We start from the raw sequence: 17,203 nt of genomic DNA on the forward strand, positions 1-17,203 counted from the left end.
AGATGTATGACATTTTGAGATCAGATGATAGATCTTGATATAAATTTCAATTAACGCCGCAAACATTGCGTGACAGTAGGAAAATTTGAAAAGTACGATATAAAATCTTGTATATTGTGTTTTCTCAAAATGGCAGCTTCGTAAAGAAAATTATAAAATTCACCAAGTAACTTTCCTTGTTTGTACGTGTACCTTACATACAACTTGGCTCTAGTTTCAAGGATATAAACAAACATTGCATAATATTCAACAGTTTGGCAATCTACTGTTATTATAGTATTATTTTTGTACGAAGAAATTTAAGTTGTATTGTTACTGACTGCACACTGCAGGAAAATAATGATCACGTGCCATCAAGAAAATGGAGGGCTGTTTGAAGTCAACATAGGCTGCATTAGAACTTTTATTTTGCCACGTTTGCGCTCGGTTATGTCTACGACGCTGAACAAGTAATCAACCTAAGTGTGGCTATCTCAAAACGGACATATTCCATGGATATAAACCTCTACTTCGGATTAAGATCAGTTATTCTTGCAAATCCACTGTCCCTTAACAACGGACAACGAAAATAACAAAAGGACTATTAATTTGCACACAATTGAATTAATTTGTACATCGAATGTAACTGGTCGAACGTTGAGAAATGATTCAGTACCGTTCCTTGCGAGGCAAAAATTCCGAGGTTCATCCTAATTGCACCCTCGAGCAGTATACTGCATCACGTAACTAAAGATTTAAGTGGTCCCTCGAGAATCGTGCGAACGAGAGTTACACCATTTGTTGTTTTCCGGACGTTTCTGTTACATTTAGTTGCTGAAAGTTCGTGAGCTGTGTTGCGTTTCCAGTGGCCGAATAACGAAAAAGAATGGTGTAATGGTGTCAGGTGTTTGTTCAAATTAATTGTAAAATTTATAAGTTATAGTAGACAAATGTAGTGTACGTATTGGTTAAACTTCGCCTCGACAACCCAGAAATTTTTAACTTTTTACCATACGGTCCTGTACGTTTTGACGAGTAAATGCCAAAAATCGAAGTTTTAAGGCCAGGAATTCACCGGTTCAAGAGTAACGCGTGTTTAAAGTATAACTTTTGAACCAGTGAATTCCTCGCCATGAAACTTCGATTTTCGGCATTTTCTCGTTAAGATGTACAGGATTATACAGCAAACAGTTGCAAATTACTGGGTTGCCAAGGTGAAGTTAAGCCGAAACTGGTATAATTTACTGGGAAATAAGATACATGATTATTATCATTTTTATTGAAGCTTCACAGTATACGGAAAATACATATCAGCACGCGCATCTAACTACATAGCTCCAACAAACACACTATGTTTCACACTTTATGTTAATAATGAAGTAGTAGTCGTCCTACGCCTTGGTAAGCACCAATATTGCATAAGGAGGCATACTAATTGCACCGTTCTTGGGACAGAATCGGGTCCTAGTGTTGCGGAAAAATACAAAATATTATTAAACAAGCTTCTCCATTTCGTAAATATTATTTCATTTAATATCTGCTGTCAAATATTAAAACTTACCTCTTCCTCGCGAGTGACTCATCAGACGAGTAGTATACCCTCAAGTTGCAACGCGGACCATCGAGCGTGCTCACATACACGTCCTCTATCTCGCCTCCGAGGTTCAGTATTGCATAGACAGATCCTTGTAATTTCGTTTCTCTGCGAAAGAATAATAAATCGTTTGCAATAATTGCTAACACGATTCCAAAAAGATTCGACGCCCCAATCGCAATTCTTCTCCATACAGGAAAATTATAAATCACCGAATTACGTGTTCGGGTACCGCAAGCATCATTTACCTGGCGATATAGAGAACATTCGCGGACAACAGCTGATCAGTCAGATTTCCGTGTTTGAGGGCTGGCGATTTCTTCAGACGCGCCATACTGGTGTAGAAGTTGTAGAAAGAGTTGGGATCCTTTTTCTGCTCTGCCAAATTGAGAACCTTGTAATTCCTATTGACTGGGATCCATGTTGTGCTGTTCGTCGAAAATCCTGCGAATGTTGTTTAAAAATCGACATGTGAAAAGCTGATACGATCACAAAATGTTCTAACTGATTCATCATAACTTTACAATGCACTGTAACGTGCATCTCGTCCATCTTTGTACATTTTTCAAGAACCGTGCCACCATCTCGAGCGGGACACGCAGATCTCGGTGACAACCCATGACAATCAATATTCCATTCACCTAACAGAATCCCTCAAAATACCCAGAACCCACCAGCAGAGACGCTACTGTCCCATTGGAACGGAGATCTGGCTGGATCTCGGGACTTTTTCTTGTATTCCACTGGACCCGCTTGAATTCCTTCCGGATCCTGTGTGTCTTCGTAAGATATCTCTGCATCCACCATACCGATTTCGTCGCCATTGTACGTCACAGCCACTCCGGGCAGCACGAAGATCATTACCATTACCGCTCGGGCTCGGTCGGGCCCGAATCGGGTCACCAATCTCGGGTTGTCGTGGTTGCCCTCCTGCAAAAAGATTTCCCGTGACACTTAAACGATGCGACCCTTCATCCTTACAGGCTGCGGATTGTTATGTGAAATAAATATTTTATGCATTAACTGGAGGCACAGGAGCCAAAAATAATTATACCTTTCATTTCTGTGGGTGTTTCTATTGTTTCTACTACTGCCACAAATCTACACAATATTGCTGGAGGATTGCATTTTTTTAAACTATTTTCCTCAACAAGATTTTCTCGTAAATAGAATATTATAATTTTCAAGATTTACCAAGCTTTTAATTATGTCTTCCTGGGCGTTGAAAAATTGAAAATTTACCCCACATTAATAAATTCCCCCTTCCGTAATACCGAATATTTAATCCTTTTATACTTGGTGGAACCTAGCCAACATCATTTATTTTCAAAATTCGTTATTTATTGCGTACTATTGACAACAATATTTCGCCCAACTTCGATTCTCGTGTTTCCGAGGATTAAAAGATCGGAGAATCCCCTAGTTGGCAAACGAATTAACTTTCAGCTGCGACACTTACCACCCAGTTAGGCGTGGCGCCGGTCGGCATGTTACTTATCCACGAGTCGATGATTCTCTGGAAATCCGAAGCTGTCGCACCGGAGCTCACGCCAGTGACAAAGCCGAAGTTGAAAGGGAAGCTGGCTCCAGCGTTATAGAACTTTTGCGTATGGTACAAGTCCGTGTACGCCTCTATCATCATCACTTTATCGCCTTTGTACTGGTCGAGCAGCCCTCTCCATCCTTTCACGATCTCATAAGTTCGAGGCTGGTCCTTCGTGTATATTTTCACCGTGTACGTGTAATTAGTCGGATCGTTGGTGAGATACGACAGTGGCTCGTCTGCGAACGTTAGGTTCTCGCAGAGTCGAGGAACAGCGTCCACTCGGACTCCGTCGATACCCTTGTCCAGCCAGAACTTGAGAACGTCCTGCGAATAAACAGACACTGTTAATTAGGGGATCTTAATGTCCGAGATCCTGAATTAGAAACAATTCATTTTATTCGAAAACATTTTTCCACGATCCAGCCGTCGAAGACGCGTTTTCTCTCATTCAGACGTCTGTGGAAAATTTGAAAAATTTTCTTCGTCGCCGAAACCACCACGGATTTAAAGACCGATGCTTCCCCTTTGCGACGAGTGCTTAAAACTTGATCCACGATTTTTTTAAGCCAAGCTATTCAAGTTTGAACGGAAGCTGTGCCGCGATGCTGAAGACACGGTGCTGTCTCGAAAATTGTGCAGATTTGAACGTCTGTAGAAACATTGAACATTTTTTTTCGGAAATGAATCCACCGTAGATTTAAAGATCGAAGCTTCTTCTTTGCAACGAGTGCTTAAAACTTGAGCCACGATTTTTTCTACTCGATTTATCGAGCTCTGAATGAAAGGTGTACCGCCATCTTTGCAGTAATGAAGACCAAACTTGTTCCTCATGTTTGTTCCATAAAACGGTGAAAAAAAATCGTACTTCAATTTTTAAGGTCTCGTTGTTAAGCGAAGGCTTCAATCTTCAAATCCGTGGAAGATTCATTGACGAGAAAAATTGTTTGATGCCTCCACGGACGTTTGAATTTGTAGGAGTTTTTAAGAAAAATGGGTCTTCAGTTTCTCGTCTGCTGCGCCATGTAAAAATGTCTTAGAGGGAAATGAATAATGGCGAGCAATAGTAGGAGCTTCAAGCTTTAAAATGAGTCTTCGTTTAGGGCTGTATTATTTTTTTTACGGAAGTTATCAAAGTTTAAATATTGACGATTTTTCGAGAATCGGAAATCTAGTGTGAAAATGTCTTTTGATTGTTATAAGCTAGTTTTTTTCCAGTTTGCTCGCGATTATTATTGCAACATTACTCACCTGTATCTCCTTCACTACTTTTTCGTTATAGTAGTTAAGATCGGGTTGCGCGGCCAAGAACTGATGGTAATAATAAGCATCTCGTTCTGGTCGGTATGTCCACGCTGATCCACCGAATATACTGAGCTGCATGCAGAGCATAATTTGCAAGTCATTAGAATAGTAAAAAATTGATAATTAATTCGAATCCGGTTCTCTAATAATCTTCCTAGATTCTCGATTTTTCTGATCCCGTTTTATCAATATTTTCTTTCTTTCCTTTTTACAAACTTTTCTTTTCTATTTCATGCACTCGTTGCTTCACTTATTAAATGAAATTTAAAATATGAAACATATTCAATTTTTCATTTGGCTATTTCAGTTTAAAAATTGAATGTCAACTCAAAATGCGATCACGTGCATGAAACGGTGTACAAAAACAGAATTACTGCAATACAAAATGACGCAAGTTCGACCGAACACAGATTGTTAACAATCATTACGGACAATAATATTGCAGCGGTAACGATGCTTTGTTTAAACGAATGCGTTTCTACATTTCCGTACGCGCCGATGAAAAATAAATTTCGCCAGTACGCATTTTAATACCCATTCGTTGGGCGCGTTTCAATATTTGACGTAAATCGAATACTTTATAAAATTCAGTATCATCCTTTCTCGCGAGATACGCATGGAAATTACGAAATGGAATCCGCGCATGCAAAAACGTTGAAGTTAATCATCGGTATGAGCCAGAAATGTGGAAACGTTCCAACGATGCGCATTACTGAATCGAAATAAGTTTTTTCTTGAAAATATCCCCGTACAATATCATCCTTTATAATGAAACGAACGGTTGCTTATTCCCTGATTGTGGGAGCACATAATTTTCTTTGTTCTCCGAAGGCTTTGCAAGTGATTGTAACATTTTCTTTAGTCTTTAGTTTTTGCAAAATTTGCAAGAATTATAATGATTTCTTTTCTGGTCAAATGTATGTTTGCTTATTTTCTTTCATTCCAGGAATAAATTATTTTCCTTAGTCTTTGCAGAATTTGCATGGATTATAATATTTTCTTTCGTGATAAAATGAATGTTTATTCATTTGTTATGTCTTCATTCAGATTTTAGTTTACATTCATTTTAAACGAACCCTATCTGTCAATAATTCCAATATGTCGAAAATGGTGCAACGATGTTCCGAAACTTTTTAAATATTTTTACAGTGTTTACCCACTTTTCAATGTATAATTTGAAAGAAATGGTAGCACCGACTATAGATGCTATACTAGTCTGTACATATCGCGGACAATAATAACGAATTCGTTCGCAGTAATTGTTACAACTTCTCCATCGTATAAAAATCGTGTAACGTGTGAAAAATTGACAATGAAGAATGGTAAACTCACCCAATTGTTAGGCGGCTGCCGGGTGCCATTTACCATCTGGCCCTGGTGCCAGACATAGTAGTCGTTGTACGGTTTGATATTCTGCAAACTCTTCTGGAACCATATGTGCTTCTCCGAAGTATGGTTGGGGACGAAGTCGATGACCACCTTCAGGCCCTTGCTATGGGCAACTTTCACCATATGCTCGAAATCTTTCAATGTTCCAAAAATCGGATGGATGTTGCGATAGTCGGAAATGTCGTAACCGAAATCGGCCATAGGGCTAGGATAAAATGGTGACACCCAGAACGCATCGACGTGGGACTGTTTCAAATGATCCAGCCTGCTTGTGATACCTGCGACCATAAAACCGTTCGTTGGAAAAAGAACCATTAATGGTACAGCTTCACCTACTACTAAAATTTACTAAAATTCGCATTGTATCCTGCTGGCAATTTTTCCTGCATAACAAAGCATTAAATCATTATACAATCTATCGATGGGAAGATGCTTTAAATCAGTGCTGGGCACACTTGCCTCAATTCAGGCGAAAGCCTCCCCACTATAGCGCCTACTGACCCCTCCCAGTAGGCGTGTCGTTGCCATGGAGAAGGGATGAAGGTACCATAGATCAGTGCTGGGCACACCTGCCTCAATTCAGGCAAAAGCCTCCCCACTACAGCGCCCACTGTCCCCTCCCAGTAGGCGTGTCGTTGCCATGGAGAAGGGATGAAGGTACCATAGATCAGTGCTGGGCACACTTGCCTCAATTCAGGCGAAAGCCTCCCCACTATAGCGCCCACTGACCCCTCCCAGTAGGCGTGTCGTTGCCATGGAGAAGGGATGAAGGTACCATAGATCAGTGCTGGGCACACCTGCCTCAATTCAGGCGAAAGCCTCCCCACTATAGCGCCCACTGACCCCTCCCAGTAGGCGTGTCGTTGCCATGGAGAAGGGACGCGCTTCGCCTGTGGTGTATTGGTTCGAAGCGACCAGTGTCGCCAGATGAGGGGAGGGAGCAGGAATCGAGGGGAACAAGGGACCCTCTCCCTGCGGAATATGCGGGACGCGTCACGTGACCGAGGACGGAAGCGGGGGTAATATCGCGGCAGAAGGGGAAGTTGGAGTGGGGGGAGTAAGCGTTGGAGGGGCCCCTACCGTGCCCAGCACCGCTGCAAATCGCAATAACTCGTCGAGCTACGCTCCGTTTTCTGAGGGATGGTAGCTAAAATCATAATAGCTGTCCACTCCACTCTCCCCGGTTCTAAGTCATGGGAATGAAATGAACAGCCATAACGCCTTCGGCTACCTTCTCCCGAGAAACAGATAACGTAAAGCGAAATGTGAAAGGGGGAAAAAGATGGGCCAGAAGAACGCGGTATACACTCACCGTTCAAATCACCGATGCCATCTCCGTTGCTGTCTTTATAGCTCCTGGGATACACCTGGTAGAGAGACATCGACCTCCACCATTCCTCCTTAGCGTCGCCAGTCATTGCGTGCAATGACAGCGCACAAAATAGTATTATCGTCTTCATCTTTCCCGAAGACGCGAACTCCTTCGATTACCGTTTGCAACCCCAATTAATAGTAACTGTCACCCGCACGTTCTCGCGTCTTCTGTGAGACCTGATCACACCGTCGGCTTTTTATACTCGAAGGAAAGTCGGGTTTTGCGTTAGGCCAAGATATTCCACGACAGGTGATAATATTATTGGTGTATATGATAAATAGGCTGCGAAAGTTTATGCACGATAAACATGCAAAATGCGTACGACATTTATGCACGAAAAACATGGAAAATATGGAGATGGTATGTAGGTGTGTATAACGCGTAGTATGATAAATGATTATACTTATAATATTAGTATTATTATATTATATCAATGTACAATATTCGTAAAATAATTTTCACTGTTATTCCGATACACTGTAGTTCGCGCAATTGCAAGGACTTTTTCCAAATTTAATGTTGTTAATCGATCGCGTTCGTTTGTCAAAATTAATTTATACGAGGTCATCGTCGCGTATTGAAATTTACTCCGATATCGTTCTGGCGCACTTATTGGTGCTTGAATATCCCTCGTTATTTAACATACTTGACACCTTCGATAACGCAGAGAACCCTAAATTATTTTCTAATGTAGTAGTAATTTTTTCTTTTTGTAATTTTTTCGCCACAGTCACCAGGAATATTTTTTAAACGTATTATACTGTTCGCATATGTTCCCATTGATTTATTTAACGTTGAACCTGCAGTTTCCAATTTCCACATTGTTGGTGGTAATTTGTTTAAATGAGTCTTAATTGTGCGTCATTAAGTTCTCAGCAAGTTGATCTTGCTGGAGCAAAGTCTTGTTGCAGCAAAGTCGTCTGGTAAACAGTTACAAGAATAAACAAAAAGTACCAAACGAGGTGAAAAGCAAAAACTTTCCACTAAATAATTGTATTGAAAATTCGTTAGGAATTATAACAGAGAAAGCTACAAAACGATCGGACGATATTTATTCTGAATTTAAAATTACACGGCACGGTCGCTCCTCGCCGACTATTTTTAACAAAGTCATCGGTGCAAAAGGGCTCTGTGCAGTCTTATCGTATGAAAGTTAAATACCTTAAAGCTCAAAAGCTCCCGGGGTAAATTTAGACGGAGCCTGAGGTCTCGCGGCATTCTTTATGAATTTCATAAATGAACAACGGCAAAACCTGCTGGCGCTTGAATTAATAAGCAGAACTAACGATTCAATATGTACCGTGTACGCTCACTAAACAACCATACGTGTGCTTTTCGACGAAAATAGCGTGATCCAGCCGCTATGTTTTATTCACACTGATTTAGTGGTGTTTCTATCCTGCATCGCGCGGATTTAGATTCCTCAAATTGTCTTCTCAACCATCCACTTTCTTTAAATAACGCGGAGTAACAGTCCGAACGTGTTCGAACACTTTGATTCTCCAAAAATCGTCAATATTTAAATCAGAACTGTTCACAGAACGGCGGGCACGAAGCCACGCCCCTTCGGGCATGAAGCCACGCCCCTGCGGTGTGAATGCATTTTCGAGGAAAAACGTGTCTTCGGTTTCTCGTCTGCCACATTGTGGGAAAAAATATCCTGGAACAAAATGAACGATCGATTATGAAGGTAGAGGCTGGGAGCTATAAAATCAGTTAAAATTTATTGTCGTGCGATTATTTTTCACGAAGTTATCGCAGTTCGAATATGGACAATTTCGTGTTCGAATACTTTTCGGATGCACCGAACGCGTCACCTGGCTGAAACGGCCGAGCATTTAATTAACGGAGTAATTAACGCGTGCATCGGTCCCACGGTGGCAAAAGCCGGGAACAATAGCTTTATAAACCATGACCTCCGACAGACAGGCTTCGGCGCAAACCGATTCGCACAATCCAGTGGCGGAGTAATTAGGTCGAACGACTCCAATGAGTGGCTCGTCCCGGAAGAATCGTTGTTTTCCAACTGGAGGAGAAACGTCGGCCAATCAGCACGCGTAATTTTCCATTTTCGGCCATCGATGGCGGCGCGATGGTATCGCGGAGACAATGATCTAGTATGCCGCGCGACCTTCGAGGCACACCATGCAAACACAGCCGAAGCTCACGTAAACAGTCCCAGAGCCTCTGCTAAAATTCCGTAGCTCCAAACTAAACAGAACGCTATTTATTTTTTTTTTTTTATTTAATGCAATTAGAATCTCAAAGTAGAGATTATTTTGCCAAGAACGCTATTTAGATTGCGAATCATTATACAAACTCCTGTTTATTTATGAAACGTTTCGAACATATGTCACGCTTTAATGCGTTTTTTGAGAAATTAGGAAGATTACCGGCTTACCAAAAATTTTTGGAAAAATTGGCATAATGGCACAGTTGCGTCTCCTATCATTATAAGCGACACTTTAAAACGGTATAAATATTTCAAAATTGTACTAGAATTTTTTTGGGGGGGAGATAGGATGACTAGCTTACCAAAAAATGTTTAAAAATTGGCATAGTGACACAGCTGCATCTTCTATCATTATATACCACACTTTAAAACGGTATAACTATTTCAAAATTGCACTAGAATTTTTTTTTTTTTTGTGGAGTTAGAAGCCAACGAGCTCTGGCACTAGCTTACCAAAAACTGATTAAAAATTGGCATAATGGCACAGTTGCATCTCCTATCATTATGTGCCACACTTTAAAACGGTATAACTATTTCAAAATTGTACTAGAATTTTTTTTTGAGGAGATAGGATGACTAGCTTACCAAAAAATTTTTAAAAATTGGCATAATGGCACAGTTGCATCTCCTATCAGTATATGCGACACTTTAAAACGGTATAAATATTTCAAAATTTCACTAGAATTTTTTTTTAGGAGTTAGAAGCCACCTAGCACTAGCACTGGCTTACCAGAAAATTTTAAAAAATTGGCATAGTGGCATAGTCGCATCTCCGTGTAATATCCATAGTCAAAAATGACTCGCAGGAAGCAAACTGTTGTCAGCTCTGCCAAAAATGCATAACTATATCGGCGAGATTCCAGCGAGCCTGCGCTTCTAAAAATTCAATTTTCCTAGTTGCGTGGAAATTTAATAATGAATTCATTCTCGCATAATGCTCTGCGATTCTCAAAGGCGCGTCTCCCGCGTTCTTTGCCATCGACAAGGACATTTGCGGACGCGTGATAGGAATTTAATGCGAAATACCCGCGAAGAAAACGATTAAACTAATTTCTAGCGACGGGATCGTCGGATAATAGAATGAAACAGGAAAATTGGTGATTTTCATAATTTTTAATCGTTCGTAACGTTTCTGTCCAATGTTAAAATGTTGATACTGTCACTCAGAAGATATTTTGCCCTGAGCTATCGTACGATCGCGCGGAGTCTATCAATGCGATTTTATGGAACGATAAATCTTCGAGTCCCGCCGCGTTCCCTTCGTTTGCCGTCAATACAGACATAATCCAGGCACACGATTCCTCCCGTCGGGCAATTGTAATCGAGTTTACGATTCGGCAAATCGAACACGAAACGATAGATCACCGCCGTCGGCTAAATGCGGGGCTATGAGTGTCATCCGCGCATTGATAATCGCCAGCTTTTCATTCGACGACCTTGCCGGTTCCGTTTCGGTGAATATGCTCGTTCACGAGGCTGCGTCCCAATGCGGTCCGCTCGGTGGAACTCGGGTAATATAAATTGTAATCAGATAGTTAACCCGACGAAGGGAAAAGTTCAGGATCCCCCGGCCACGAACTTTCGAAAGTCCCGGAGGCTATTGTAAAATCCTGCAGGATCCGCGAACCATTCGCTTTCAAACTTTCTTAACAGTTCCCGTGTCCCTTGGTCACGACTTCGAACGCCTGCGAACTATTGCGTGAATTTTCAAACCACGTTTCATTATCGCCGTTGGTTTTTCAGACACGCACAAAGCCACGCCCCTGCGCGCACGAAGCCCCGCCCTTACGGGCAAAGCGCGTGTATTTGCCACACGCATTGTCACAGCTACGGCGTACCCCCACTCCGATAAGTCACTTGCCCGTACCTGGGCTTGTAATAATATATTTTTTGTAATATTTCGTTGGATTAATGTTCAATAGGAGCGTGGCGACCGTGATTTAATAATTTGTCGAATGAAATTAGCTTGAGTCTAGCAACATAAATCTGCTGGAAATGCGAAGTTTAGGTACACTTTCGCCAACTAACTCTGCAGAAATGTTCAAAAAAAGCGACGAACGATGTAATTCCCGTGCCCCGAGCACTCGAGGGACCACTTAAACCTTTAGCAACGCGATGCCGTGTACATTCCCCCTAGGGAGCAATTATAATGAAGCTTTCAATTTTTACTTGGCAAGGAAAAGTAGTAAATCAATTTTCCAACACTTCTTTGCGTCTACATTTTTGCCATGAATAAGTACAATCTGCAGTCTGCTCATTAGCAAACGAGTAAACTGTTGAGAGAGCACAAAATCGAGTCTGTCGCATAATTGATAGGACACATTTTAAATTATATATTTTTAGAAAGAGAATATAGATGTATTGTTGGAAAGGTAAAATCGGGTAAATTAGGTAAACCAGATAAATTATTGGAAAGTAGTCGATAAACTATTAGAAATGGTGACAATTATTTTTGCCTTTTTCTTTTATTATTCAGTGATTATTTGAAACCAGATAGATTATTTGAAAGTGGTCGATAAACTATTAGAAATGGTGACAATTATTTTTGCCTTTTTATTTTATTATTCAGTGATTTTTATATTATGTGACGTTATGAGAATTGTGTGACATTATGAGAATTACGTAACTGACTGTACAAGCGCACTTCGATACGCGTTTTCTTATATAAATTTCTAATTTGATTTCTTCTTTCGATTGCAGTTGCATCTCCGCCGGATCGCAGAGCTACGAAAGATGATATTGCAGTGTCCTCGCCCGGTGCATCTCCGAACGTCAATGCAACTACGAGCTGCACTGGCACAGCATCTCCTAGATCGCACAATCCTTCCTCGCCTGGTCGAAATGGCCAGCTACCAAGTAAGTATCGCTATAAAATTAACGTATAACCGTAAAATTAAACATCAACCCCTTGCCATATAGCTTTCTTCGTGATTAAACAAATCGGATTAGACAAAAATTAAAGTTAAATTAAAATTAGATTTAGAACAATAAATATGTAGAGAAATGAACTTAACTTTGTTTATGCGAAACGAGTAAGACTTGCCATTGGACGTGCTAAATTCTATTGTCCACAATAATTTTTCCAACAAAATGAGTACATCAGTTTACTTCCGGAACCAGTCTTTCAAACCAACACATTTACCTCGGGATCATTAATTTGAATGCTTGCGGTAACTTTTATCTTTTCCCTGTACAATTGTGCATAAATTATTATTACGATAGCAAGTTGTTTACAGAACGTTACGGTCTCATTAACCACTTCCTACATTGTTCTCCTCAATTCCGAGACGCACAATTTATATTTATTCCACACTTTTACACGTTTACAATTGTTGAAAATTTTACGTTCAACCAGTCCTCTGCCATCGGTACTCCCCCTATTGTCTCTCATACTCAATATTGTTAATCGAAAATAATTCGTCAGAAGATACAAAATCGTGTCTGAAATATTTCGTCATTTTCACTGAAAGCGTTCAGATTTCGCGTCGATGACCTCGTAAATTTTCCCTGTCACGTTGAGAGAGAGAAAGAGAGAGAGGAAGTATAGCGAAGAGGAATTTTCTAGTTTCCGTGTTAAGTGTGGTGGCAGCTTAAATGTTCCCTGTGTTGTTTGTGTTGCAGAACAAGGCACGCTAACGATAGTGCGCCGAAGTTCTGGCAAGAATAAGAGTATCGGCGGAAGTTTTGAAGGATCTCCGCCCCAGCTGAGCCCCGACGCTCTTTCGTCCAGCCAGTCCGTCGATCTCGACGAGATCCTTGACAATGTCGATCTAACGACAGACACGCTTCCTGCTGTTGACACCCCCGACGCTTGCGACAAAGCTGCCCTCAGGTATTGCTCCGATTATTCCCCCCAAATGAATTCGTTACTATCTCCACCGTAACTGTCGCGAACATCTCCACCGTAACTGTCGCGAAGAACTCGACCGTAACTGTCTCTACCGTAAGATAGCATCAGGCCGCGGATCTTCAGGAAAAATACAAATGTTTTGCACGAGCTGCGAGAAACAGACCGGTTGTTAATGTTAAATATTTTGCAGTCATAAAATGACAGATAGTTAGGTTGATACGAGCGTTTGAAAATTTTGTATATTTGACTGTTGTATTTGATGTTTCGAGACAACGCGGTACAATTTTTATTCAATAGCCTTTATCGTTGTTGAAAGTATGTTTATTAACAGAAAATGTAATAATTATTATTGCAGATTGCGATGCTTACTGAGGCAGCTTCAGCATGGCGAAATATCCGCAGAGTTGCTCCAACGAAACTTGCACTACGCAGCACGCGTGCTCGAGGCAGTCTTTCTCGATGAAACCAAGTAAGTTCTTCCGAAAACGTTAGTTAACGTAACATTTTCGTCGATTAAATAACGTTCTCTCAGTTGTTTCTATTATAGCTATTGACAGAGAGCCGATAACCGTTTTAATATTATAGGATATGCGATTCCCACTCAACAAATTCCAAACCCGCTATACACATATCTATACATGCATATTAATTACGAATTATACTATATGGAATATTTATTAAACATTTTATAGTCTCTACAGATAAACCTTTCCACAGCTAAACCAAAGATCAAAACCCTTTTACCGTACAATCCACACGTTAAGATGTTAAAATAACTTTTATAAATATTGTTGCAAATATGGCTATTATTGTCGTTATTTTAGTGATATTTTAAAGTAATTAATTAAGTAACGGCCACGTTCTACTAATGAGCAATTTCTGTAGGGCTCACGACCCTTGGAAACGCGAACAGATACAACAAAAATTCAAATTGTATTTTACGTGCTGGGAAAATGTTAATCTCGTGAAATAAAATTCGTCCGACGAACCGTTCGCGAATAATAATGTTTATAGGAAACGTTCGCGGGGTTGATCTCTCCTCGTTCATTATGACCTCGAATTCGAACCATACGTACCTCAAGAGCGCCTCTTTAGCTCAGTGGTAGAGCACTGGTCTCGTAAACCAGGGGTCGTGAGTTCAATCCTCACAGGAGGCAATTGAGTTTTTTTTTCTATTTTTTTTTCGTCTCGATTACGCTTCGATTTTGTCAATAACGTTTACCTCGATGAGCCACGGGCATCGAAGATTGTTCAAATAATTATTTCATGCAAATTTAGCCGTCGGTCGACGAGACTCTCGTGACGAGCATGCATATACGTAACACTGTGTTCGTGATACAATTCGCGAAACGACCATTTTAATTTCGTGATAAAAGTGCAATTATCAAAACATATTACGAGAACATTATCGAACTTTTTTTACGATGCAAAATTATTTTTCCGAAATGATAAAAGGAAAGACTGATTACACTTGTTCGCTGTTTTCGTTTTCTAATACGCTTGCGAATTTTCCTACGTAAAACTATTATTCTTTTCCAACACACAAAATTATTTTCTGACAACGACCGGATAACATGAATATATTGTACCGCATTAATTTTGTAATATAAAATTCCCCTGCACTGTTTCTTGTGTAAAAACATTGTTTCTTTTACAGTAGAAATTTCTTTCACTTTTATATTCACTTTTATACCGTACCTTTAATACTTTCAATTCTCGATATCGTTATTATTTTTCTCTCGCAAGATCATTCTCTTACAACGGCAAAATAAAAGTTGAACATACTCCATTGCCTTTCGTTGTACGATACAATTCTCTTGCTAGTTTTCCCACAGTTTTCGTTCAAATTGACGAAGCGAGAGTGACAATATATCGATTTTCAATTCTCCACGGATCAGAACACACGCCGAAGTCAACTGATAGAACCAATGCATGCGAAGAACGTTCTTGTACTCCCCCAACAACCATAGTCTTTTATTACGTATTTAACGACACGTATCTACGTCCCCCCTGTGAGATATTTTACAACGTCCAGCGTAACTCTAAAAATAATTTAATTACAATCTGTACCAATTTCACAATAATTTAATTCTATTTTCTATACTAAATAGAATATATTTTCTATATAACATAGAATATATCATCTATACAAAATAGAATCATAATAATATTTTCCACATAATATGTACCAATTCTGCTAACTCTGAAAATTATTTAAGTGAAATTAGGTTGCCAAGTCTCCTAATGTTGACGGTAATTTAAGACATGTGCCAGCTGTTCTGTAATAATTTTACCATTGTTTATTCTGCAACAATTTAACGAGACAACCCTGCATCAATTCTCCATAGCCACGATCAACCGCCATAGCAACAAATACCGCACCTATATTTATTAAAAATGCTCAAATACCTGTTTACGTAGCACCTAAACGTCACCGGCACTTTCTTCCGACTTTCCAGGCAAAATGCAGCAGTGCATCCACTCTCGCCTAATTTCCAACGTCTCTGAGCCAATTAATTAAAAAAAAAAAAAACTATCTGCGTAAGCCGTTTAGGTTTCCTATAAACAGCATTTTCCAGTACCGAACACGTGCTAACCTTCTTTTAAACCTGATTCCCCGAAGACAGGGTTGAAGGAGACACCTCGAAGCGACCAGCGTGGGGCCCACGGGAATGTACCTCGTGATGTGTTCCGAATGATAATGATAATGATATAAGGAAAAAACTGTAATGATCTACTGTTCTGTTCTCTACTTGACACGTGCACTAACAAGCAGTACCGCAGGGTGAATTCAGGCGGGGTTGAGTGCTCTCGGTCATCGCGTAGGGGTGCGGGCCTGTCATCATCATCCCTTGGGAGCACCTTGGACTCGGACGGACCACAGGGCCATGCGGTGGTAACCCAGAAACGGAAGCTTCGCACCCCCGTATGGGCAAGGTTGCGAAACATTCATGATTTCCGACCTTACGCGACTGTTCTCACCCCCCCCCCCACCCCCAACCCCTCTCGAAATCAAACATAAAACCCCACCCCAGCCTTCGATTTTCACCCGACATCTTGCTCTCCGATTTGTGATCCTACAAGTATAATTCTCTCTCTCTTTCAAGTCCAACCTTTGTTTTTTCGATACATCTCGCTCTCGTGATCATCGTCTCTGTTAGGCTCATGCGTCGTTTGCTAGATCATTGCACACCGAGGAGTCGAACCTTCTTCTGTGGTCGGCGGATATGAGTTAGAGGGTTGCGAAGTGGTTCGACCAATTGAGAGATTTTTGGTGCGGTGCCAGTGGAGAGCGAAAATGGTCGCAACAATCGTATTTAGCAAATTTTCAGCGCTACATGTTCTTTTTTGTACGACACCCTATATATTCTCTTGGATATTCTTGTAGAGCATGAAAAGACGAATCCAACGACTACCATGAACATGCCATTACGATCGTTCGATCTCGAGATATTCGTGTCCAAACGGTAAGATTTTGGATTAGGTTTGTACCTCTCGGGTACGGATATCTCGAGAACGAACGATCGAAATGGTATGGTCATTATACTCGTTGGATTCGTCTTTCCGCGCTCTACGAGAATATCGAAGCCGTTATACAGGGTGTCGTATAAAAAAGTATCGACAACCTTGAAATCTCGAATATTCGCAGTGATATTTATTTATAAATAAATCACCGTCGCTCGTTACGGAACGTGAATTGTCGAGTGCTCATCTGACGATATAATTAACCAGTTGGACACAATGAAACGGGTGCAGCGAGCTACGAAAATGTACAATAAACCGAGTCGAATATTCGATATCCATTATACTTGATTATGTACTTTCAGAAATCTAAACATATGAACGTGCAATTCATCGAGTTGCATCGTTAAATTGCATCAAAATTATACGCAATTATTTTCAGAAAATCAAAATATAATTTTTCGACATTTTCG

The 17,203-nt window shown here is 40.5% G+C and overlaps 2 protein-coding genes and 1 non-coding gene across 4 annotated transcripts in view; 2 read left to right on the top strand and 1 right to left on the bottom strand.

Annotated features, from left to right (window-relative positions):
• Positions 1 to 17,203, top strand: part of LOC143361076 (dual specificity calcium/calmodulin-dependent 3',5'-cyclic nucleotide phosphodiesterase 1) — a 75,289-nt gene that overhangs the window by 45,344 nt on the left and 12,742 nt on the right. For both annotated transcript variants that reach the window (XM_076800336.1, XM_076800337.1), the window contains exons 2-5: positions 12,119 to 12,274; positions 13,040 to 13,250; positions 13,624 to 13,737; positions 16,053 to 16,205. In XM_076800336.1, the coding sequence (XP_076656451.1) occupies positions 12,119 to 12,274; positions 13,040 to 13,250; positions 13,624 to 13,737; positions 16,053 to 16,205 (634 nt within the window). The remainder of the gene's footprint in view (positions 1 to 12,118; positions 12,275 to 13,039; positions 13,251 to 13,623; positions 13,738 to 16,052; positions 16,206 to 17,203) is intronic.
• Positions 1,237 to 7,370, bottom strand: LOC143360974 (alpha-glucosidase-like). The gene is made up of 8 exons (XM_076800199.1): positions 7,123 to 7,370; positions 5,754 to 6,088; positions 4,368 to 4,493; positions 3,033 to 3,443; positions 2,248 to 2,503; positions 1,822 to 2,017; positions 1,541 to 1,681; positions 1,237 to 1,443 (listed from the first exon to the last, which is right to left on the bottom strand). Exons 1-8 carry the CDS (start codon positions 7,268 to 7,270, stop codon positions 1,371 to 1,373), a joined length of 1,686 nt encoding a protein of 561 aa, XP_076656314.1. The 5' UTR covers positions 7,271 to 7,370; the 3' UTR covers positions 1,237 to 1,370.
• On the top strand, positions 14,354 to 14,425 carry Trnat-cgu (transfer RNA threonine (anticodon CGU)). Its single transcript has one exon. It is a non-coding gene; the product is annotated as a tRNA-Thr (tRNA).

This window comes from Halictus rubicundus, chromosome 14 (assembly GCF_050948215.1).
Source record: "Halictus rubicundus isolate RS-2024b chromosome 14, iyHalRubi1_principal, whole genome shotgun sequence".
NCBI classification, from domain to species: domain Eukaryota; kingdom Metazoa; phylum Arthropoda; class Insecta; order Hymenoptera; family Halictidae; genus Halictus; species Halictus rubicundus.

Coding starts and splice junctions, on each gene's coding strand:
- LOC143360974 (XM_076800199.1), bottom strand. CDS start 7,270: ATGAAGACGATAATACTATTTTGTGCGCTGTCATTGCACGCAATGACT. Junction 1,682..1,821: donor AATGTTCTCTATATCGCCAG/GTAAATGATGCT, acceptor ATTCTTTCGCAG/AGAAACGAAATTACAAGGAT. Junction 1,444..1,540: donor GAGTCACTCGCGAGGAAGAG/GTAAGTTTTAAT, acceptor CCGCAACACTAG/GACCCGATTCTGTCCCAAGA.